Source organism: Pollachius pollachius, assembly GCF_949987615.1.
Source record: "Pollachius pollachius genome assembly, chromosome: 12".
NCBI lineage: Eukaryota > Metazoa > Chordata > Actinopteri > Gadiformes > Gadidae > Pollachius > Pollachius pollachius.
Window position 1 is genome coordinate 13,418,530 of NC_136945.1, and position 25,003 is coordinate 13,443,532.

A 25,003-nucleotide genomic window follows, 5' to 3' on the forward strand; every position below is an offset into this window, starting at 1 on the left:
TGTGAATGTATAAACTGATGACCCAGGTTTTAGCAGGCGGCTACACAAAGCTGGTCTCTGTGTAGCAAAACCAGGCCAGATAACTCGTGGCTCAGCTGGCGGAGAAGAATAATGAGACGCACGCACACACATGCACACACACACACACACAGAGACACATACACACACACACACACACACAGGCACTGCAGAGTGTACAATACACAGAATGCACTCTTAAGAAAGTGTCAGATTCAGTCCATCTCACAGACGTAAAAATAGCAGTATCACAATAGTGCATCTAGTTTCTTCTTTTGGGGAGGGGAGAGAAACACTTTCCTTAAGATAAAAAGTACAAAATATTTGAGGAAGGGCGGTGCCGGTGGGAATTGTAATCCATTTGGAATCATTCTTTCACCATCCTTCAACACACAGGCTCACACACACGCACACACCCTCACATAATTCCTATGCTTTGCTGGCAGACCTTCTATCGTCCCAGAATATTCCGTCCCTCTCATTCTTTCCGTGTGTACGTATGCCTCAACTGAACAAACTAGCAGAGGTTCAAGTGTGTGAACTTGTCTAACTAAGTTTGATACGTTTTTGTAGTTTAACTTGGGGCTCGGCAATAATTAAATATTAACAGTTATCATCGTTGAATAGCTATCGTGGATGGTTAATGGTTATAGCATAACCTAATACCAAGTTTTCTAATACAAATGCATTAGGATGAGAAGAAATGCATCATAAGGGCAAAATATGAGGTTTGAGACGTCACTGAGAACAAAAGCTAGTTTAACACAAAAACCTTACTCAGAACGTCCATACTCTTCTCAAAATCATATTAGGATATTCATCGCGAACGTATCAAATTCCTCGTGATTATCGTGATAATATGTTATGCCATTAGGCCCAGCCCTGGTTGAACTCATTTCACGAGGCACTGATGAGAGATAGAGGAGCGACATGTTGGGATGTTTGCATTAGACGGTGGAGCGATCCTCCTGGGGGGGCAGGATTAGTCTAGCCCTGTGACCCCACCAGATGAATGGACCAACCCCTCCCTCCTTAAACTTTGTCACACCTGAGCCTGGCACGGCCTCAATGGGCACAGTAGGACCACCAGGGGTACCTGCCACCTGGCACACACACACACACACACACACACGCACACACACACGGCAGATGGTGTGCAACAGCTCCCATGGAGTGCCCAGCTGAAGTTTGTGTGTGTGTGTGGGCGTGTGCGCTATGCATGAGTGTCGGGAAAGGAGGCGGGGGGTTTAACAATGGGCATTGGATTATCCATTAGGATCCTCTTGTGTCTGATCTGCTCTGATGCGTGTGTGAGTGTGAGTGTGAGTGTGAGTGTGAGTGTGTGTGTGTGTGTGTGTGTGGGATGTGTTTGCGTGTGTCCTTCTGGCTTTATTCGTGCTCAACAGTCCCTAAACGTGCAGGAGTGTCAAAAAAGGAGGCGAGGGGAGTCGTGACGTCGGTTCGACCGTCTTCTGTAGACAGATGCGCTTTGGTTCCTTTGTGCTTTGAGCACCAACACACACACACACACACACACACACACACAAACTAAATGGTCCAGTTCTCCACAGAGATGGGCTTTGGTCCATACTGTAGTGAAGCATCGGCTAATTGGTTAGCATGGCATGGAGGCTGTGTGTGCGTGTGTGTGTGTGCAGGCTGATCTACAGGAGCTGGCAGAGATAGACGTACAGGGATTGAATATTGAGACGTCACCTCCCAATGACCACCGCCATTTCAGGAGAAGGAGAGGCTTGGTGTGTTAGTAACTCTGTTGGTTTCAATGTTGTTTGGGTCATTGTTTACTCATTAATTGTGAAACGATTTGTCATTATCGGGAGACATTGTTGGGTTGGAAACTGCTACAGCTTTTCTCATGCGAGTCGTAGCAAAACAAAGTTAACAGCCGGGGTTTCAGTGTGTTCATTTTGATGTAGGACGTTACAGCACTACAATTCTCTTGAGTTCTCTCAATAGGGTGGAGACTCTGCAACAGAAAAATCACACGATGCATTCTAATGTATAGGCCCTATAGGAATCAACACTGTCAGGCTATAAAACAGACAGGAGAGAGAAGCGAGGCGACGAAGGTACTTTGACCTGGAATGGAGAGAGTGAGGTCAGGAGACCTTGACCATGGCATTCATTGGTGACTTTCTGACCTCCCCTGTTACAGCTACCCTTGCTTAGCATCCTTTCAATGCGAGTGCATGGATATAAATCAACCTCTCCTCGACTTTCCAATTTGTTTTTTGCATCCGTCCATCCCACACTGCTCTTAAATCTGCATCCCGTCAGACCCAAGGTTCACTAATGAAAGCTTCTTGGGTGTGTGGGGGCATGTGTGAATGTGGTGTGTGGGTGTATATGCGTGTAAAGGGAATCCATTCATTCGGGCATTGATGCCATGTTGCTCAGGACAACCTTGACATAGGAGCCAAGGAAGTAATTTAGCCACATAAAAAAGACAAATTACAAAAGTGAGTGAATTGATTCTCCAAAGAGGCCGAACTATGAAAGTCTGAAATAAATCCTCAAGTATATGTTTTTAGTGTTTCGCCTAAGCCTCGATGATAATCAAGATTTACAATTAAATAAATAAAATGTCTCTATAGAAATACGGAGTAGGTTACAAAGGAAAGCGAGCATGCCTTTCAAATAATAGACTAAATGCATTTCTCTCCATTGAGGTTTTTGTACAATTTGTACATTAGAGCTATAAACCTCCATGCATCCCCCACAGTGATTGTGAGTGTGCTTGTGTGTGTGTGCGTGTGTCACACACATTCAACAGTAAACACTTAATTTCATTCCTCAAATGCAAAAGTCTTTGAGGTGGACAGTGTCCAATAGGTGTGAAAAGGCCCATTGCACGCTCACGCTCCCACACTAAATACCAAAGTGCATCAGAAGCAACACGCCTATCAATACACAGCTCATGAAAAGGCCCCTCAGCGTCCTAAAGACATTTCACACAGACACACGTGGTCCAGCGGGGGATAAGGAGCCGTCTGTTCTGGATTTCTTGGCCTGATGAAGGACGCCAAAGGTAATGTGTCATTGCATGCTGCTTATTCACACAATCGCCATCTTCTGCACCCTTCTCAAAGTTATCAACGATAGTAAGGAAAGGCCACAGCCATTGTACACTCAATGAATTAAAACAGTGTGTGTGCGGTTTGCGTGCACCAGTATTTTGTTTTATAGTCATGTTTATAAATATAAAAATGTAGAATTTGACACAGCGATTTGTGTTATTAGTTCACATTACGCTTTACACACACACCTTAAATGGTGAACATTTAGCAGACATTTTTTTCTGAAAACAAAGCTAACTAAATAAAAGAGGCTTTTGCCAAGCTAACTGAATGGATGTCACTTTGACAAATGCTCAGAGCTGACTCTTAGGCAACATTGTATTGTGAGTTGTCTCTCTCTGACTCCCTCTCTCAAACACCAAATCCATGGCATTACAACCTTGCACATTATTATTATGCACACTAGGAGTGACAGAACACACACACACACACACACACACACACACACACACACACACACACACACACACACACACACAGATTATAGATTCATAATATAGAATGCCTGACAGGTTTTGAGCAGTGCAGAGAGAAGGGGCTTGAATTCCAATGAGCTACCCTCCACCCTGAGAGCTCTCCCATCACACAGAACACACAGAAACACAGACACACACAATCTGCATATATAACAACTTTATAGAATTGCAGAATAACACACAAGGAGCGCCCAAAAGAAAGGAATCAAACAATTTCCCCATAAACAATAGCAAACCGTGTCTGACACAACGAAAACCAGAAGATCCGAAACGCATTGAAGTACGACGCACCAGATCGGTCGTGTATACACTGCTCCATTTAAGCAGATTACCAAGTAAAAACCTAAACTAATCCATGGCCCAAATACGTGACCCAAGCAAATGGAAAACAAAAGGCTGGGAGTGAACATGAAGCAGCAGCAGAAGACCCGGTGCCCGTCTATCTATCCATCTAGAGATCACCTCTACGCCTCATCCCCGTCTCCTCCTCCATCTATCTCCATCAGTCAGGGGCTACAGAGCCCAGCCGCGTAGCCCAAGGGGCAGGCCAGCCAATAGGAGAGCCTGTTAGTTGATTGAATGTGAGCTCATTAAAACCAGCAGAGAGACGCCAGCACACTGTATCTGTTCATAAATCTGTCGGAAACCGGAGCTTTCTAGAGGGGGGGGGGGGGGGGAAACGCGCCAAAACTATGTAGAGGAGGCCGTGGCCGGTGGTGAGAGTGTGTTCTTTGGGCTCAATCTGACAACGTGCCAAAGATTAGGCTGTGAAAAACACACAGCTGCCTGTCGAGTCTTAACCCAGATATCACAGCGCTGCCACCCGATGCAGGCACCGACCAACCCCCCCCTCCTCCCCGAAAAAAAAGACTTTAGCAAGTCGCACCCTGCGTGACAGATGTTGACTCAAAGCACACAGCATTTTTGGAGCGTTCTTGAATCATAAAAACGCAGTGACGTATGTCGGCGGTCAACTCGCACGCATTCATCCAACCGAGTAAACAAGCCACAGGCAACCGGCGCCGGGGCGAAATAAACACTTGAACAAAAGCAAAAGATACGCACAACAGACGCGACGCGAACAGCACCCTCGCCGAGGAGCCATTTTGTCGTCCCTACCTTCTTCATCTTGCCGTTGCGCGTGCCGACGAAGACCACCGTGTTGGTGTGGTAGTCGTAGGCCGCCACCGAGGTCATCCCGTCGTCCTTGTCGATGAAGAGGGGGACCCCCTCGATGGTGCTGGTACCCCCCAGGGGCTGGTTAAAGTCCTGGCCGCAGAAGTCGTCGTTTATCTGCAGGGGCTGGAGCACAGAGGAAGGGAGCTCTTAATGTCCATAGAGTGTCATGAGTTAAAACACACGTGGACACCATTAATGACATTACATTACATAAGAACACAGTTTGGATATTCAGAGAAAAGCACATTTATCTCAATGATTATTAATGCTTGAAATTTATGATTTTACAGGATGACGGTTGGATTTGTGGTCTGATTATAACACAGTTTTAAATCCACTGTCAATGTGATACACGTGTTCACCTATAAGTTAATGACCTTTGTTATGTTTAACACTAGGCTTGCGACACTGCTCAAAACACACCCACTACTGCCAAACCACACCCCCTCGTGCTGGGCCACACCCACTGCTAAACCACACCCCCTCTTGCTGGGCCACACCCACTGCTCAACCACACCCGCCATTGCCCAGGGGACTGGCGGTGACCCACTGACACGTTCTAGAGATTTCCGTTGGTGCAGCGGGTGGGTGGGGGCAGGGGGGAAAGGGGGGGGGGGATTACCCTGGGCATCACACTGAGCACATGACACATTAACTATTCAGGCCAGGGCTAAAGAGCATGTCGCGCCCATATGCACTATCAGCTGGCTCACGAGACAATGACTGCCAGGGAGAGGGAGAGACAGGGAGATAGAGAGAGCAGGAAACTGAGTGAGAGAGACTGACAGAGAAAGAGATCGACAGAACGCCTGAGAGAGCGAGAGCAGAGTTAGTAAGGAAGGCTGGGTTCGAAAGGACGTCTGGCGTGTGTTAATGGAGGCGAACTGATGTGGTGTGTGTTTCGTGCAAACACACACACACACACACACACACACACGGGGAGTGTGTAAATGACGGAGTAATCCACAGTCTTATCACTACATCATCTGATTGATCCACACAGGAGAGTAGCTCTCTCTCTTCCCTCTCTCTCTAAATTGCTTGCAGCATGTCACACATCAATATCCCTTTATTCTTCTTTCTTTTTCTACCTTCTTAACCCCCCCCCCCCCCACACACACACACACACACACACACACACACACACACACACACACACACACACACAGCAACTACTGTAGCCTGGCAGACGTCAATAGTCCTAGCAAGGCAATCTGCATCCAACAGAATGAAAGAAAGAATGAATGAGAGAAGAGCCATTTTCCCTGGGTCTTTTTCTGGGGGTGTATATTTTGGTTGTGTGTCTGTGTGTGTGTCATGTCTGTGTGTCTGTGTGTGTGTGTGTGTCGTGTGTTTGTGTTTCTGTGTGTGTGTCTGTGTTTGTCGTGTGTGTGTGTGTGTCTGTGTGTGTGTGTGTGTTTCTGACATGTGGGTTGTGTGTGTGTGACAGGAACACACATACAGACATTACCTGAAACAAGTTTCCTTTGTAAGAACTAATGGCCAGGGGGCAATCTCTCTCTACCGAACAAAGCCGACACACACACACACACACACACACACCACTTCCTTTTGTGCACACAGTGAGACCAACGACGATGAGGAGAAACTAGTTTTAAACTGGGCATTCTAGAGTGTGTGTGTGTGTGTGTGTGTGTGTGTGTGTGTGTGTGTGTGTGTGTGTGTGTGTGTGTGTGTGTGTGTGTGTGTGTGTGTGTGTGTGTGTGTGTGTGAGTGAGTGAGTGAGTGAGTGAGTGAGTGAGTGAGTGAGTGAGTGAGTGAGTGAGTAAGCGGGAAGGATGGGGAACTATACGTTTTGAGGGGGTATTGGATGGTAATAACATCAACTCATTGTGACTCATGCTTTTGAGAGAACCAGGTTATGTGAAAAAGCTGTACATTTTGGGAAAAATAATATTAACGCAAAAATAAAACATGCATTGTGTTATGTCAGTATTGTGTAAATGCAAGTTATTGTGAATTCCGTTTCATATAGTGTAGCTCAGGTGTGTGTGTGCGCTTGTGTGTGTGTGCGCTTGTGTGTGTGTGTGTGTGTGTGTGTGTGTGTGTGTGTGTGTGTGTGTGTGTGTGTGTGTGTGTGTGTGTGTGTGTGTGTGTGTGTGTGTGTGTAATTACATTCGCTTACGAGCTAACAGGAAACGACCAATTCCCATAGTGTTCATATGACATACAACTTGAGGGCAGCGATTTCAAATCATGTAGCCACAGAAACAGAACCCATCAATCTGGATTACACTTGCCTCTCGCTCCCTCTCTGAACAGTCTCATGTCGGTGCCTAAGGGGAAGGCCTGTGAAGGGTTAATCTATTTTGTGCAGGGAAGACTAAATGTCAGAAATCAGAGAGAGCAAGAGAGAGAGAGCAAGAGAGAGAGCAAGAGAAAGAGTGAGGGTGAAAGGAAAAGGGAGACAGGGGGAGAGAGAAGGTGAGAGAGAAAGACAAAGAGGGTGAGGGGGAGAGAAAGAGAGACCGACCAACAGTTAGAGAGCGAGGGCGAGCGAGAGCGTAGGAACACCCCAAGGGCCAACACACATACACACTGTGCATCGAGAAATACTCGCGAGGGAGCACAACTGTTATAGGATTCTCTGAGGGGCTTTCAAATGGAGGGAAAGCCAGTTGAGCAGAAATTCACCAGGAGTAGATCAACGCAACCCCATCGCACACACCCAACCGACCTCAGGGTTGTATACTACAGTATATACTGTGTATTTATACATACATCTTCATACCTGCTGGGTTCCTCTGTGCTATCAGTAGAACACAGCCTAGCTACAGGAGCCATCGTTACGAGGATCTGGCTGGAGGATCAAAGGGGTTCAGAGCCTCTTTGAACTCGCTCACAAAACCAGGAAGTGGGAAAGAGAGAGTTTTTTCTCATGCTTTCCTCTCTGATTTATCTTCCATTTCCGTCCAGTCTGTGGACAGCAGCCCGGCATGCGAGAGTGTGAGGAACATGTTAACGCATGGAGCAGACGGGGGATGTGTGAAGATTTAGCTCCAACCCCTGTGGCGGACGCGATGTCCAGAAACGTGAAAAAAGCTGGTGTTTTGAACGGCGTTTTGGCAGAGTGGCAAAAAAGCGATTTGTGAAAGGAGTTTGATTCCTAAAGGGAGTATGGTATGTTGAGATATTTTTTCATATTTAGGTTGGAGTCTGAAAACAAGCTTAAAATGACTACCGTATTTTCCGCACTATAAGGCGCACTTAAAAGCCGGTAATTTTCTCAAAAAACGACAGTGCGCCTTATAATCCGGAGCGCCTTATATATGGATCAATTGGTTAATTGGTTGATCCATACTGGTTGTAAACGGCGCTCTGTCAAAATGTTTCAGTATGAAAAACCAATAAAAACAATTTAATAATAATAATAAAATGTTTCACTACGACTACGATAAAGCCACACCGCTTGCAGCATTATGGCTATCGTAGTCAGTGCACACAGCATTTTACTGCGCTTACTCACCGTCCCAGTATCTCGCAGTATCACACTCACAGTATCTTCTATGCTATGCGCCTTATAATCCGGTGCGCCCTATTTATGAAAAAAGTTCTAAAATAGGTCATTCATTGAAGGTGCGCCTTATAATCCGGTGCGCGTTATAGTGCGGGAAATACGGTATATTTTTGATTGTAATTCATGTATTTTGATTGTCTTCATAAATAAGGTGTTCAGAAGCACATATAGTAACATTTTAGAGTTCAATAATTCACCATTAATTAACATTTAAACATTATTTTTTTATTAATTTAAAAAATGATTAATTTTACTAATTTACATTATTAAATAACATTAGCCTAGGGGTTAGGGTTAGTGGGTTAGGGTTAACCCAAGAATAACTAACCTTATTAAATAATGTTTGGAATAATACCTTTGTTAAAGTGAACACTATTACCATAGATCAATTCAAAACTTTTATATTATTGCACAAAGTCCATCGATCCAAAATAAATACATGATGGCATGCTGACTAATATCTGTTCAATCCCTTATAGGCTGAAAATCTTTTTATTTTCAAGATTAAACCGTTTTTTAAAAGCATCCATTTCAATCAATTCATACGAGTTGTCCAGACTCTGAAGGACTGCGTGTCTAAGGTGCAAACAGTGCACTTGAACCTGTGTATTTGTGTGTGCGTGTGTAGGCGTGTGTGTGTGTGTGTTTGTGTGTTGATATCCACACACGTCCTGCTACAGACCCAAGGTCAGAAAGAGAAATATGCTTTGATTTATTGTTCACATAATGTGCAAGAAATATATCAGTATGTATACGTGTGCTTGTGTGCGCGTGTGTCCTTGCTTGTGTGTGTGTGTGTGTGTGTATGTGTGTCTGTCACCTGCAGTAGCGGTAATGAGGCTTAGGTCTACAAGTTGGCAGCTGGCCAAGGAGCTGTGGTTTTACCCCCCCTCTGAGCAGACCCCTGGCCTTCACCACGCCACACCATGAAATATAGCCATTCATATGGCACCCAACACATGTACGTACACGTAAACTCCCACACAGCCCACAATAAATAACATAAATAACATGGGCCGGTTCCAAATATGTCACTCATTGACTGGAGTGCAAGAATAATCATGGCCTTTATGACGGCTTTCCCTTTTAAACAAAACACGCTATGCAATGCGAATGGGTGCACCCACCACAGCCACCCAGTCTGTCAATAGCTGCCTCTATTCATAGAGGGTGGTGGAAACAACATAACATAACATAACATGGGGGGAAACCATAATAAACTATGATGCTGATGACATCGCTCGCCGCTAATTACGCCCATTTTGCGTCTTTCAAAATAGGAAACATACACACACGTGGAGCCACAGAGAGAAGCATGCATCGGGTTGTAGTGTGCATAGTGAGTGAGAGAGTGAGTGTGTTAGTGTGGGGGGGAGTTGACGTAGAGTCAAACAAGCCTCATGCTTTTTCTCCTGCTGCACAGAAAAAAAAAAAGCCACCCAAGAATGTGGCAAAAATGTCAGAAATGTGTTTGAGACGAGCACAAAGGACCGAGGTATTTCAGCCAAATCTGACCATTGTGTTAAACCCCACGATTTAAGCCAGTGTGCGTGTCCACAGGAGCCTTTGTGTTCGTGTCTTGAAGAAAAAACTATTGCCCGGCCTTCCACTGACAAGTTGCTTGTTTCCAAGTCATGTGTTCTAACATCATTGTGCGACACATGCTGCAGCGCACAGAAATACACAATCGGCATATAGTGTGAGGGAAGGCAAACACATGTACAAACTCACACAAGGTAGGAGGGAGGGCCCTCTTAAACACAGCTCTACATTCCACACCCCTGGCTAAAAGAACGACATCTAAACACAGCTGAGCTATTCACAGCCGTGTGCTCGCGTACAGAATGTACAGCAGCAGTGATGAAATTCTACTGTGTCATAACCCTAGAGAAACACAGAGCGAGATAGAGAGAGAGGTAGGTAGCTGAGAGCGAGAGAGAGGTAGGTAGCTGACTGAGTAAGTGAGTGAGTGAATGAATGATTGAGTAAGAGTTGAAAGTGAAAGATGGAGAGAATAACATGGTAAGACAGTGAAGAGAGAGCGAGAGAGCAAGGCTGTCTGGATCTAGGTGAAGAGAAGGATTCTGGGAGGGGCAAGCTCATAAATTAACCAAAAATCTCTGCGTGGGTTCGTGGCTCTTGGAGACATCGCCGGCTTCACCTTAGGATACACACAGTGGTATGTGCGCACGTGTGTGTGCGTAAACACACATATATATTTGTAGGTACACAGACACACACTCACACATGCATACTGCCAGCTACTACTCCTCTATTATAGCGTAGAAAAGCCAACCTTTTTTAGCCTTCAGCCTGCCATGCATCAAATGCTGAGATCAGCTATGACAACACAACTCAACAGCAATGAGTCACACAGTAGGGGTCATGGCTGGTGGAGGGAGTCCAAAACACACATGCATTCACAAAGGAATGCAAGGGGAGCAACAAATCATTGCACGTGTGTAATTAAACGAGGAATTAACCACTTGCAGCAGATGCAAAGTCGAGGTTGCTTAGAACCAGCAAGAACATTATTTTCCAATAACGGGGCAACCCTTCATAGTTTATTCCACATATACCAGTTAGCAACAATTAGATATTAAGTAACTTTCATCTATAATTATTTATTTTTTATCAACTCAATCAGTTGATTAAAATATTCTCCCACACCGCTTTGAGCATATTGTTTTTTGCGTTGTCAAGGAAACACATGGTGGATCTTGTTGTATTTGACCATGTTTTTGGTGTTTGATTTGTAGTACATTGATGTGGAACTGTAAAGGGCAAGTCTTCATATTAACTGCTCATACCTGAAAATTCTTAAGGCATTTTTTTACCTGCACTTAACATAGCAATGCTTTGCTCAAGGGCCAAATGTTAATTCACATACAATACATGGGTTTTGACCCTACTGTTATCTGACTAAAGTCCCATTGTGGGATGCCTGTTTTCCACTGTGGAATAAAGGACAGATTCTCATTGGTTAAGATAGGACTATGAAAAGGTTAATGATTGCAGAGACTTTCCTAGCGTAAAGTGAGCACCCTAACCTTGGGTGTACTGCCCTGACAACTAGGGCACACTGCCACTTCCGTACCCTGTTAACACACATTGAAACCACAATGTAACGCACACACACACACTCAGGCGCACAATCTATCACACACAAACACACAATGTAGCTAACTTTGAATCCCACCAGCACTGACTAAATGAATTTGGCTTTCCTTAGATGACAGTCTGAGGTAACACTGACTGAGCCACGCTATGAAACACACACTCCATCAAACACACACTACTGACACGTGCAATAAAGGCTGTGCTCTTCCGACGCTGCCTCTAGCTCTTACTGTGCCTATACTTTAAGCTCCATAAACGCACACAAACACACACACACACACACACACACACACACACAAACGCAGAGATCAATAGAGAATTACACCGACAATTAGTATCATCAGAGGAACGGATTTGTTAAGGGAAACACTTCTCAGTGATGGGAAAGGGAGGGAAGGAGAGGGTGGGAGGGAGAGGGAGGGAGAGAGGGAGGGAGAAAGCGTGAGCTAGTAAGGTAACACAGTAACAAAACCAAGCCATGTTGATTGACATTTACATTTACATGCACGCTAACGCACACATAAATCCAGACAAACACACCCGGACTGTCATGATGAGACTAGGCAATTAACTTGTTGTTGAGATTTCTTTTATATTAATCAATAGCCAATGAGCTCATTCAAATAGTCTATTTTCTGACCTACGTGAGCTTATGTTGCTTGCAGCTGTCTTTTAGTTGATTGACCGATCAACATTTTGTTCCAATTTTGAAGCCTGGCGACGCACACACACACACACACACACACACACACAAACACACACACACACACACACCTCTAAGGGCTTGTGTGAACACAGGAGAGAATGAGCAGGGATTCAGTCAGTTGAAATAACCTCCAGTCTTTGGGTGTAAGGGTCCAGCCCACAATCTCAAATCCAATCTCGCTGTGCTAGCAGAACAAACACGACACGTCGACGGCCGTAATGTTTGAGAGAAAAAAACCATGCAATCCTCTTGCCTCGACTCATTTAGTCTGTCAATTAACTCCAGCTCGTCAACTCTGACTCAATTAATCAGGTCTAATTACTTTAACGCATTTGCCGGCACATCCCTTTTGATTAGGTCCACAGAAATGAGACTGTGTTTTACAGAGTGCACATCCAGGCAAAAGGGAAATTCTGAAATCCTAATGAGGGGTTAAATAAGGTCAGGAGGAGTTTGCTCAAATTTGCCTCGACTCAAATTGCGCTAAAAACTAATATAAAAAAGCATGAAAAAAAGTAGCAGTTTCAGCCGGTGCACACTTGTGGGTCCACACAAGCTTAATAATAAAGAACAGGGAAAGGAAAAAAAAGAACACTAGGAGGATCCAATGGGAGTGCAGGCCGAAACAGGAAGCCCTAGAGAGGAGCTAATAGAATCTTGTGTATCAGCGCTGCTCATCGCGGGGCTATACAAGACCTCATTTACAGAGAGGGGGGGGAAGAGAGCGTCGCGCCGAGGAGCGCACGGTATCCTCAGGCTACACTCTACAGGAGGCAGTTGGCTTGATAACCGCCACGGCTCCTGAAGCACGGGCCACGCAACGCCAGCCGGAGGCAACGCACGCACGGCTACACACGTGCATTAAAATAGCATGGCAGCCGCACACCAATGACATACATACATACATACATACATACATACATACATACATACATATGTGCGTGAATGCGTGCATGGCACCCAAACTTGTGTGTATCCATGCACAGGAAAACATTAACATAATGAAATTCAAACTCAAGAGCAGGTATGTTTACTGCCATGTGACTTAATGATATCCTACATAGGTTTAGCTCACTTTGTAGAGTAACGACAGCTGGCCAGTGAGGGCTCAGAACAAACACGCCGTCCCATAAAAAAGATATGTCTATACTTTTAATAACCAGACAGGGGCTTTTGTCTACATTTGCTTTTATCCGCAATCAATCATGTTTTTTCGTCTGCTTTCTGAATGATTGATTATGTCTGTTATTATCTGATGCAACAACAGGACCAGTTAGGAATATCTTAAAAGGTACCCCTACCCCCCCCCACCTCAAGAAATGAACCCATGTACCATCTGGTGAAGGACACCGGGTCTCTCTCTCTCTCCCTCGCTCTCTCTCGTACACACTGGAGGATATTCCTCCTGCTGTTCTATAACCCCACTTTTTCTCAACCCACTTCCTGAACACACACACACACACACACACACACACACACAGACACACACTCCGTGCCACTGGCCCCTCCCCCCTCATTAAACTGCTGTCCCTCATTCTCTCACTCCCCCTCCCTCTCTACGCATTTCTCTCTCCATCTCTCCATTATCTCTCTCTCTCCATCTCTCCCCACACCTCTCTCGCCCTGGAAATACCTTTTATTGATCAGCGCTCAAATGGTGGAGAAGGTCAGGGGTGTGGTAATTACGCTCAGGGACACTGATACATGCACTATTGCACGGCCGGCACACACACACACACACACACACACACACACACACACTTTATTAAAAACAAACAGCCAGCCAAATAAAGCCATTGTCGATGAGCCATGAGATTCTGCTCCCCGTGCCACATTATTACCAGTCTGCATTGGCCCCGTTATGTATATAAAGAACGATTTCATTTACAACAGGACTGCCAGCCTCCCGCTGTGCCGATAAAACATCCCTAGTGGAGCTCCCTAAGGACGGAATAACTCAAGAAATCAAACGCACACGGGCCACGGGCCGGTCGGCCATCCATCACGTAGTCGCTTGCTTGTCTAGCAGCTGTCCAGCGCAGAGTCCATCCCCCCCTCACCCCCCCTCACCCAACCCTTAACCCTCACCCTGCCATCTCCAGCTCCACCTCTTTGAACCAGGGTCAGCCTAAAGTTATACTCACACCCTCACACAGGTCACTAAAGTCTTTCCCACAGTGCCCCTTCAAACACAGCGCCATCGTCTTCACGTCCCCCCCCCCCCCCACACCCCACCCTCTCTCTCTTCTCCATTTGCCCTGTTAACTGCTGGCGGTGTTTACCCGACAAACACGTATACAGGTCCTCCACGCGTCGATATCTCACAACATTTACCGTTGCCATTGAAGCACCGTGAACCAAATGAGGCTCCTTTTACCGTCTAATCTTAGATTTTAGTACATAATTACACCGTGCAGTGTGGATTTAACATCACTACGTCTGCAGTGCACACAAAAATGAAAAAAACAACCGTCTAAGTGGAACTGTGGTCGTTAGCGGGGTCTTTGTGAGCACCGTAAAATGTCTGTTCCCAGCCGGCGTCCGGCGGTTACCAAAAGCTGATCTGAGGTCAGATTGGAGGTCTCCGTCAGGACTGAACCGGGAGTTGGGGTCATGACGCTGCCCACTGACGCCAGGCCAGCGTCTCCAGGTCAACATGGCTGACATCATTAACCTAGGGCCAGCTCCCTGGGGTCACACGGTCGGCCACTAAATTACCTTACTTCTCAAAACGTTCATTATGTCGTGCCAAGCAGTTTCGTCCTGAAGTCTTTTGTGTGTGTGCAGGTTTGAACATGTTTCAGCTAAATCTTCGCCAAAGCTCCCCTTTCTCAAAGAACGACAATAAGAGTGATGAAAAGGAAAAGGAAAAGGCACAAAAGGGAGAATGAAAAGGGTTTGAAAAAAGGAATGCAGTTATAGACTGAAATTGACAATACATTACTGACACGAAGGGGCGGGGGGGGGAGAGAACACTGGCTCATCTATAACCCTCGCTCTTTTTTGCCCTTCACACCTGCGCACTCAGACTAATGAAGACCCATAAAGAGCAAGTTGAAGTGCAAGGTGAAAGGCTGCGTGAGTGTGTGTGTGTGTCTGTCTGTCTGTGTGTGTGTCTGTGTGTGTCATGAGTGAGCGAGAAGACACCTGCCAGTTAAATTGCCTGCATCTGACATTTAAAGAGCTTTAAATGGCCGTTTTAATGAAGTCCCGGTGAGGTGGAGATGAAGTGGAGAAAGGGATGAGTGGACTTGAGAAGATGAGGCTTGGTGAGTAATGGGGGAGAGAGAAAAGCAGGAGAAAAGGGAGGGAAACACGAGAAAACGGCGATGGATCGAATCGAGTAGCTGAGAGGATTCTGAGCATTTAGAAATTTGAAATGTTGCTTAGCCAATTCAAAAGGTTGTTCAAGTTCTAGGTAATATCATGATTATTATTATTATTATTATTATTATTATTATTATTATTATTATTATATGCATAGTATTATGATTATTGTAAATATATTATGATTTTTGCCTTTAAAACAGCGATACTAACAACAAGGAATTGCAATACTCGCAAATGCTTTTATTGTATTAGGTGCAGTAGTAGTAATAGTTATAGCTATGAGGTGGTAACATTCCCCAATGGGGAATCCATGAGTTCTACAAAATGATCAGAGTCTTCCATCGATGTCCCTCCTGTGTGTGTGAGTTGTGCTCTGTAACACATGCAGGGCCATGCCCAGTCCATCAGTCAGGCCAAGCTCCCCTAGGATCTCCTTCTGCACATACCAGTGCAGTGTAGCACACTCAATGAATTGCCACTCAGTGTGTGTGTGTGTGTGTGTGTGTGTAGTGACATTCCACAAATCCAGCAGACTGGTCTAATGATGTCCCCAGTCTGACTAAATCAAAGCACACCCAAGCTTCTAGAGAGAAGGATAAATAGAGGGGGGGGATAGGGAGAGAGAGAGAGAGAGAGAGAGAGAGAGAGAGAGAGAGAGAGAGAGAGAGAGAGAGAGAGAGAGAGAGAGAGAGAGAGAGAGAGAGAGAGAGAGAGAGAATGGAAGACAGAAAGGAAGAGAATGGAAGACAGAAAGGAAGAGAATGGAAGAGAGGGGAAAGGGAGAGAGGGAAAATTTGTGAAAGGGGAAAAGAAAATGCGAGGGCAGGAGAGAGAGAATGGGATACAGAGAGGAAATCCACACAATTTCTCACACTTCCTCTCACTAATAACCAGTAGCCTGTACGAAGGGCCACTGGGAATGAATGGTATTGTGGCGAAAGGTCAGGGGTCAAACCAGCATGCCGCCAGTAATGTATAAAGAGAGCGGAGAGTGAGGAAGGATGCCTGGAGCACCATTTCAAAGACAAGCAACTCGTGGGACAACAAGCTTTCCCTAGCACTGCTGAAAAACACATTTGGACTGCCCATTTGGCACATTGCTTGACAGCAAAATGGATGGGCGCTCTCGTTTTAAAACCCTAATGAAATATGTATCAAAGTGGAATTGATATTCAAGATGACACAACATCTACAAAAAAAAGTGTGAGCTTTTCATTTCATATAAATTAATTGCCTGATATAAGGGCTAATAAGCAACTTTGAGCCGATGAGGGATGGAGGTGGCCTATTAGAGATTCTCGTCTAATACAGTCCTCAGAGACGCAGTGGACTTACCGAGTTGATGCAGGCCAGCTCCTTGTTGAGCAGCCAGGGCAGCGAGAGCCGCCCTTCCCCCTTGTAGCAGGACTGGATGCGCTCCTTGATCTTCTCCTTGATCCTCCGCAGTGTGAACAGGCACAGCGCCGACTCCTTGGGCGGCTTGGCCCGGTTCTTCTGGCCCTGGGAGAAGACGGTGAACAGGATGTCCTCTTCCTCCGAGATGCCCAGGCTGTTGGCCAGCTGCCGGCCGGGCCGGGCCAGGTAGGCGTCCTGCACCAGCCGGTACTCCACGCCGTCCTTGGTGCAGCCGATGGGGAACTCAACGTAGGAGTAGAACTTGGGGTCGTCCACGCACAGCCGCACGATCTTGGAGGTGAAGAACTGCTCGCCGCTGGCGTCCGGCGACGTCAGCTGGGTGTCCAGCTGCATGGTCAGGTAGTAGACGAAATGCTCACTGCTGAAGCTGTACACGTAGTAGATGTCGAAGGCGGGGAACTTGGACAGCGTGTCCGACGGGATCTTGAGCTGCGACGACACAAACTCGTCCTGGTAGACGAAGCTGAACATGTCGGCGTTCTCCTCGTTCTCCATCAGCTTGCGGCTGGACAGCGTGGGGAAGTATTCAGACTTGCCGTCGATGGGCGTGCCGATGAAGAGCTTGCTGGTGGGGTTGTGCGGTGAGCTGATGATCACCCCGGACATGGTGCCCGACTCGGCCACGCTGGACAGGTAGTGCTCCTTGCGGTGGTGGGGCTCGCCCAGCTTGAACAGGTCGTCCAGACGCAGGAACTGGCAGATGCCCTGCGAGGTGCTGCCGCAGGCGATGAGGCGGTTCTGGGCGTAGTCGATGAGCAGCAGCTTGTTGACGTTGGGCGTCTGGGAGAGCTCGTGGGGGCACGACTGGACGCTGGGCGGTGGGTAGCACTTCTCGTTGTCCACCACCGAGCCCGTCATGTGGTTGCGCAGCTTGGTCAGGTTGCTGGAGAGCTTGAAGATCCAGTTGATGGCTCCCACGTACACCTCCCCGGTCTTGTTGTGGATGGCCAGGTGGGTGAGTCCAGACTCCTGGGGCGAGAAGCGTCTGAAGGGCGGGGGTTGGCCCCCGCAGAGGGAGGGCACCATGAGGAACAGGAGCCCCGCAAGGAACAGCACGGGCCCCGGGCCGGGGAAGGCCGCTGATCCAGCTGAGGGACACATGTCCGGGATAGGGGCGAGGCTGCAGGAGACAGGGGAAGAGGAGGAGGAGAAGGAGGAGAAAGAGGCACCAATCCCTGGTCAGGCGTTGCCTCTGTATTCAGCCAGGAATGCGGCGGGGCAGGCCGAGACGGGGAGAGGAGCTAGAAGGGGAGACCGAGCTCCTTTAGGTTGGCTGTCCTCTTCTGAACGTTGAGTCATCTATATCAATATCAGCAGAGCAACCAGGGGGGAGGTCTTGGGAGTCCTGCGAGGGAGAGAAAAAAAAAAGAAAGACACGTCGAGTTACAGAGGGAACGTAATTCTATTGATTGACAGTCCTAAAAGATTCATATCCAAATATAGGATTGACATTGAACCAGTGTGATAAATAAATTATCCCGCGTTAAGTCTGAAGGGCAAATGTGTGTCGGCATTTAATGAGTTGAGACAGCCCATGAGGTAGCGGCTGATTATGAAAAGCTCTGTGCGTATAATGCAAACACTGTGGCGGGATGAGTTATAGACCCCCGGCGGTGAACTCTTTAATAACTCCCTGCCTGACCGGAGAGGCTTTGGGAAAGGCCACGGCTTGGGCAGGCGCCAAAAGGCCGTGTAATATTGACAGCCTGCAATTTATTGGGGGTGCTGCCTTGGAGCCTTTTCCCTGTCTCTGTTACCAGGGTGTGTACACGCTGGCCAGCATCCTCTTATCCTAATGATCCCGGGCAGCACGCACGCCGGCAGAGAGCTACACTTCCAGAGAGTGTTTAGAAGCCCCTGCCATGCATCACGATATGGTAAACCACTGGAGAGAGGACAAAGGGCTCAGGATAAATAACTATCAAGTATACTTTTTAGCCCTTTGTCTCAGTCAAATGTGATCCATCGTTGTTCTTTCGGTCGCTCGGCACCTCGGCACAATACTACGCTTAATGCCGGTGTATCAGTGTCTTGTTGGCAGAAACAACCGGCCGTTTTCAGACAGAACAAAGCACAGCCACAAACACACACCCACACTCAAGCCACAGGAAATACCGCAAAAAAGGGATCCCATTCCAATGCTCAGATGTAAAGGAAATAATTTGGGTGATTGAGTGGCAGAACAGAGGTAATGAAAAGGGCGACAAGCTTGTCATGAGCGGGAGAAGGCTAGGAGAGGAGCTGGAATGTGTGGCCGGGCACTTCTTGACAGGCCAATCATGTTCCTGCATTGCGGGGACATTAGTTCTCCTCTAAATGCTGAATATGCAAAAAATAAAAAGCAACCCAACTCTCCCGGGACCGGTGAGATTAGATTTCACCTTGAATATCAAGGCATCGTCAAAATCAGGCTTGTGTGTGTGTACTCGATACATCATGTATATGTATATATAACGTTTATATCTACGTATATGTATGAATATTAATCAAAATGGGAGGGGTGAAAGTGAGTTGGTGTGGGGCCTTTTCTTTTTTTCCCCTTTCCGTTCTTTTTCTTCTTCGTTGTCAAATATTCCCCTAAGAGCTGCCAGCAGAAAAGGAGGCAATCGGGGGGGGGGGGGGGGGGGGGACAGTTTGCCACATGTAAAGGGAAGCATGAAAAAATAAAGAGGGGCCTAACAGTAATTCTTCTTCATTTTGGATCGGTGGCAGCTTGACAGTGTGTAACAGTGTGTGAACGGAGCCCACAACAAATTGTATCTGGGGGGGGGAAGTCTCCACTGTGCTTGTTATCAGCTCAGTCTCATAAGCACCACTCTACAACCTAGCACGCTACGACCTAGCGCGCTGCAACCTAGCGCGCTGCGACCTAGCATGCTACGACCTAGCGCGCTGCAACCTAGCATGCTATGACCTAGCCTGATGCGACCTAGCACGATGCAGCCTAGCCCTAAACACTCATGCGCATAAACATTCTGCACATCCACTGTAGCACCACTTTACCCCTACCCTAAACAACAGCGTCTGCATCCAATTTCAATGGCAGAAATACATCGGTTTCAAAAATTCTGGAAATAATATAATATGGGAGGAAGAGTTTCTCGGTCGGCAGACAGGAGTGTCGGGGAAATGACAGCCAGGTAAGGATATTGTCATTCACTCAGCATTTCCTCTCCTACCATCCCGACATTCCTGTCTGGCTTTCATCCTCTCTTCCCAGGCCTCCACCCTCAATTCCCTCTATCCACCTCCCGGTCCTCCAGCAAGTGGGATGTTGGGGGGGTGGGGGGGGGAATCTGTCATGAGAGGCAGAGGCTGTCACTCCGTCGGAGATGGAGGAAGAGAGAGTAGGGTTCAACGCGGGAGGACGGGTTATGAAGGGCAAGAGTTGATTGGATTCCCTATCAGGAGCCACAATCCATGGAGTGAGAGGGTGCTGGAACACTGCCGCTCTGGGGGGGGTCAGATACCTAGCAGGGAGGCAAGGAAGGGAGCTTGGAGGGGGGGGGGGGGGGGGGGGGGGGGGGGGGGTTGGTTGGTGCTGGGAGAGGGCTCCAGACATAACACAGGGATGATGACTTAGGGTGACATGTAGGAGGGTGTGTGTGGTGCGGGCTGGGGTCTGAAATTGCTCTCTTCAGCTGTGTTTTTTATTTAGTTTGTTTACAAGATGGACGCGATGGGGGAGGGGGGGGTTATGCCCCCGCGGTGCAGAGGAAAGGGGGGGAGGAGGGGGAAAATGAGAGAAAATAGTGTGTGCGTGTGTGTGTGTGTGTGTGTGTGTGTGTGTGTGTGTGTGTGTGTGTGTGTGTGTGTGTGTGTGTGTGTGTGTGTGTTATGGCCTGCCCAATTGTACACCCGCACCCCCCTCCCCCACACTACCCCACTCTTCCAAAGTAGCTAAACCTGTCCGTTCAGATAGTGAGCCCGTGCCGGCCGGGGCTGCCTGCTGATTTATTGCTGCTGGCATATCAATTATAGTGTTTTCTGCTGGAGGAGAGGTAGACGAGGAGCGAGGAGATGAGAGGGAAAAGAGAGCGAGGAGACGAGCGAGAGAGGAATGAAGGGAGAGCGAAGGAAAAAAAGAAGAATGGCCACATTGCGCACACCAATTCTCTCGCTTCTGCGCTGCACATCGCCGCACAAAAAAAACACACAGTTCACAAAGAAATTGCACCCCCAGCCTCATCTCACCAAAAGCACCCAGCCAAAAGAACCCATCCGCCTACACACCTGCACGGATGGACGAGAAAAAACGCTAAACATGAATATGTGGAAGTATTCCACATATTATGGAGATCAAAGCAAACGCATCCAACACATCCCAAATCAAACACCCCTCCCATCTCCGTGCACACACAGTCCGCCGCGGTAGGGGGCTTTACACCGGGGGGGTCGTGTGCCGAGATGGACGTGGCCGAGAGCTAAGTGTTAGTTAGGGGTGTGCGCACGTGTATGTGTGTGTGTGTGTGTGTGTGTGCATGAGAGAGGGGGGGGGGGGGGGGGGGGGGTAAGGGTAGAAGCGATGTGCCAAAACCCTAATCCCCATCACACCGCCCACCGCCCCCCCCCCCCCCCCATATACACTGGGGGACATCTAATCTCCACCATCACAACCACCACCGCCACCACGATCTGCATATGGGCAGAATGGATTACGCCCCCATCATCCCCACCCACACAAACACACTAACAGCCCCGCCCTCCCCCGCTCCCAACAGACACCGCCGAATAGTCGAGCAGGAGGCTGCGTGGACCAACAGACGGAAGTGTGTGATCCCATGGGGTAGACTACACAAATCAAAACACACACACACACAGACATAGACACAGACAGACATAAACACACCAAGTTAAACTACACTTATTACAGGGTACAAAGCTATCTTGGTGGTACAAACAAACACACCACCCCGCCCCGCCGAGCTCATACACCCACAAAACAAACACACACTTACAGGTAGGCATGGACCGACTGGTGGTTAACAGGCTGAGCACTACCTAGTTGGTCTACTGTCTGCCCCGGCCAGTGGTTTAGGGACGGGGGAAAACTAAATATTGATTCATGCGAGTATCGGGATTCTTTGATTCCACAGTCATCGTATTGTCAGGTCGACAACGAGAAATAGATTTAAGCTAGAAACGTCAATGTAATGTTAACGTCCTACAGAGGGCACTATAATGTGTTCGCCAATAGTAAATCACCATCAACTACGTTCAGCTCTGATTGGCCACGTCCATTAAAAAAACAGCAGCGGACACGGATGGACCTGGAGGACCAGAACCCCAATGTTAAAACCAAAATGTTAAAACCAAAATGACAAAAATCACTTCTTTTTTTTTTAAATGTACAGAATTGCGATGCTCGAACGGAATAACGTTTTGCTCGGCCGGTCAGCTAGCCGTGTTCAATGGCTCTGTCTCCATAGCTCCTGACAACACAGAGGATGACATTGTGCAAAGCGATTGATTGCATTGCCTCGAAAGGAGAATCATTCCCGTATTAACAAGTGGTAGCCTTGTAGCAAATTACATTTACATAACATTGATTCATTTAGCAGACGCTTTGATCCATAGCGACTTTGGACAGCTTATTTAAAAAAAAAAAAAAAATGAAATAAACACAGCTTATGCTTCTGTTCGGCCAGTCCGCAAAGCCAAGTGAAACTGTCAGAGAGCTGGCTATAATGGTGGTGCATCTCCTGCACCATTAACGTGCTCTGCTGTATCCTATTGTTGATGAACTGTATCATTTCCTTCCTGCGTTGACTCGCAGAGAAGGCTGACGGGCAGATTCTCGGGGCCTATAAAAGGTCCCTACGAGCGTCCCCCACCGCCAACCCCTCTTCCCTTCTCCAATTCCACCACTTTAATAACAATGTAAATCAGTTTAGCGGAAGATTGAAAGAAAATGGGCCGTCGCCACAGATATGATGTACATGCTCCAGGTAGCATGCCAAAAAAACTTTGTAGTGCCAGACTATAATAAAACAGTGAGTGAGTGAGTGACTGAGTGAGAGTGTGTGTAAGAACATAGCAAAAACATTTGTAATAAGTGAGGTAATGTATAAATAAGCTGGCTTACAAACGCACTCTACAGGAACTTCAATTTTTCTCTTCCCCTCCTAAAGTACGGTTGGCGCGGAGGAAGTATTTTTGTTTACAAGCCGGGGTTTCCAGGCCGCTCGTCTGTTTCATGGGATAATGGGTTTAAGATTTCATTCCAAAATGGCTTTTTGAGTGGGTTTCATGAGCCATGAGGAGATTAAATGCATAATCATGAAACAATCATCGGAAATAACGACACGTCCCCTGCCTAAATCTCTACGAGTATGACATACGATGATAAACTTATTTCCAGGTCTTCTGTTTTTTTTTGGAGACTGTAGCTGGAACACGTAAAAAAATAAGAAACTGCATAGCCAAAGATAAGAAGACAGTGAGCATAGGGACAACTGCTCCCAGTGTGCCACGCAGATTACAAGACAAGCTTGTGTGTGTATGAGTGTGCCCGAGACAGCTGGTAACCTGTGGTCAGATCAGACAAATGTCTCTTCCCATGCCGTCATGTGAAGCCACATGCACACTTACACAAACCCTGACCAAAAATATTCTTCTCATTTTACAAGGAAAGACGACAATATGCACACAAGGGGGGGGGCGATACAACGCTCATCGCTGACACGCAAGTATTCAACTACGCACACCCAAGAGGGTTTTTGTGTGCGAGTTCAGGACACAGTTGTCTGGGGCCCACTGACGGCATTCATACAATCTGGGCCAAGACGGAGGAGGGCGGGGTCAGACCTGGAGTGTGTGTGAGTAGAACGGACACCCACCGAATTGTTGCCAAACACACACACACATCCATACACTCCTCCCTCAGGAGTCACGAGATCAGGCCCCAGAGACAGATCCCTCGTAAAGTCTGCTCACACTGGGAATGTGGGCGGAATGTGAACTGGCCAGGACTTCAATGCCTTTCAGCAAAGCCTTGATACATGGAATCCATCACCCCATCAGACCACTAGCTGGGGGAGTGTAGCTATGCTACAAGTGACAGGTGCCGGCTTTTTTTTTTTTCTCTCTCTCAACCTCCTTCTCTCCCCCTCTCTCACCCTCCGCTACAAAGGCAGTGTTGTGTTGCTTTCCTTCCCCCTCTTTCCACAAGTCAGCGGTTGTCTTTGTAAGGTTTGTACGAGAGCATGAGACCAACAGCAGACTCGCAAAAATAAACTATTCAGACAGAGAGGGTCGCGGCGGGGTCAGTGCCGACGGATGGGGCACCGGCATTGTTGTTGGTATTCAAGACCGGAGCAGACAACGTTTGTTTGTTGTGAGAAGGAGTGAGAAGAACAGACCTTGTGTTTCGCAGAGTCGGTGAAAAATTAATCGATTGTTGCCAAAATATCTGATCACCGAGTCTATCAGATGTTTTAAAGAGTGTGTTTCAAATTAAGTCTTCATCAGAGCACAGAGGGGCCAGATAGTAAACAATGTGCTGATGCCGGGTAAACTCCTAATGATCTGACACAGAAAAGAGTAAATACATTGGCCTTGAGGACCGGGATCGAACCCCCCAGGGGGCTCCACGCCAGAGCTCCTCATGCTGTCATTACCGACCCACCCGAACAGCAGCAGACACACCACTTCCATCCATCCCTCCCCCTCGGCCTCTGCATGAACACGCCTTTGGCGCGCACACACACACACACACACACACACACACACACACAGACACACACACACACACACACACACACACACACACACACACACACACACACACCTATTCCTTTCTCACACCAATAGGCCTCTTTTGATAGTGTTAAATCCAATGGTTTTGAAGGAGATCCGTGGGACGTGACAGACCAACACGGTGGTCCACGCGTTTCAGACATCATGCCCAATGGACCTCAGCTTCTCCAGGTAAACAAAGAATGGGTCTTCTGTTGCATCCTGTTTCTTGGAGGCTCTGTTGTGCTGTACGCCCCATAAAACCTGACAGGGTTTTCAAAGAAGCGATGGAAATACGCACACAATCACACTCACGCACACACACACACACACAAACACATACTCACAAACGTACACATGAAAAGAAAACACACTCAAAACGGAC

At 47.3% G+C, this 25,003-nt stretch overlaps 1 protein-coding gene across 1 annotated transcript in view; it reads right to left on the reverse strand.

Annotated features, from left to right (window-relative positions):
• The window catches only part of plxna1b (plexin A1b), a 169,272-nt gene that overhangs the window by 119,471 nt on the left and 24,798 nt on the right, over positions 1 to 25,003 (reverse strand). Inside the window, exons 2-3 of the mRNA XM_079747645.1 lie at positions 16,801 to 18,226; positions 4,712 to 4,894 (exon numbers count right to left, since the gene is read on the reverse strand). Coding sequence (XP_079603771.1) covers positions 4,712 to 4,894; positions 16,801 to 17,982 — 1,365 coding nt within the window. The 5' untranslated portion in view covers positions 17,983 to 18,226. The remainder of the gene's footprint in view (positions 1 to 4,711; positions 4,895 to 16,800; positions 18,227 to 25,003) is intronic.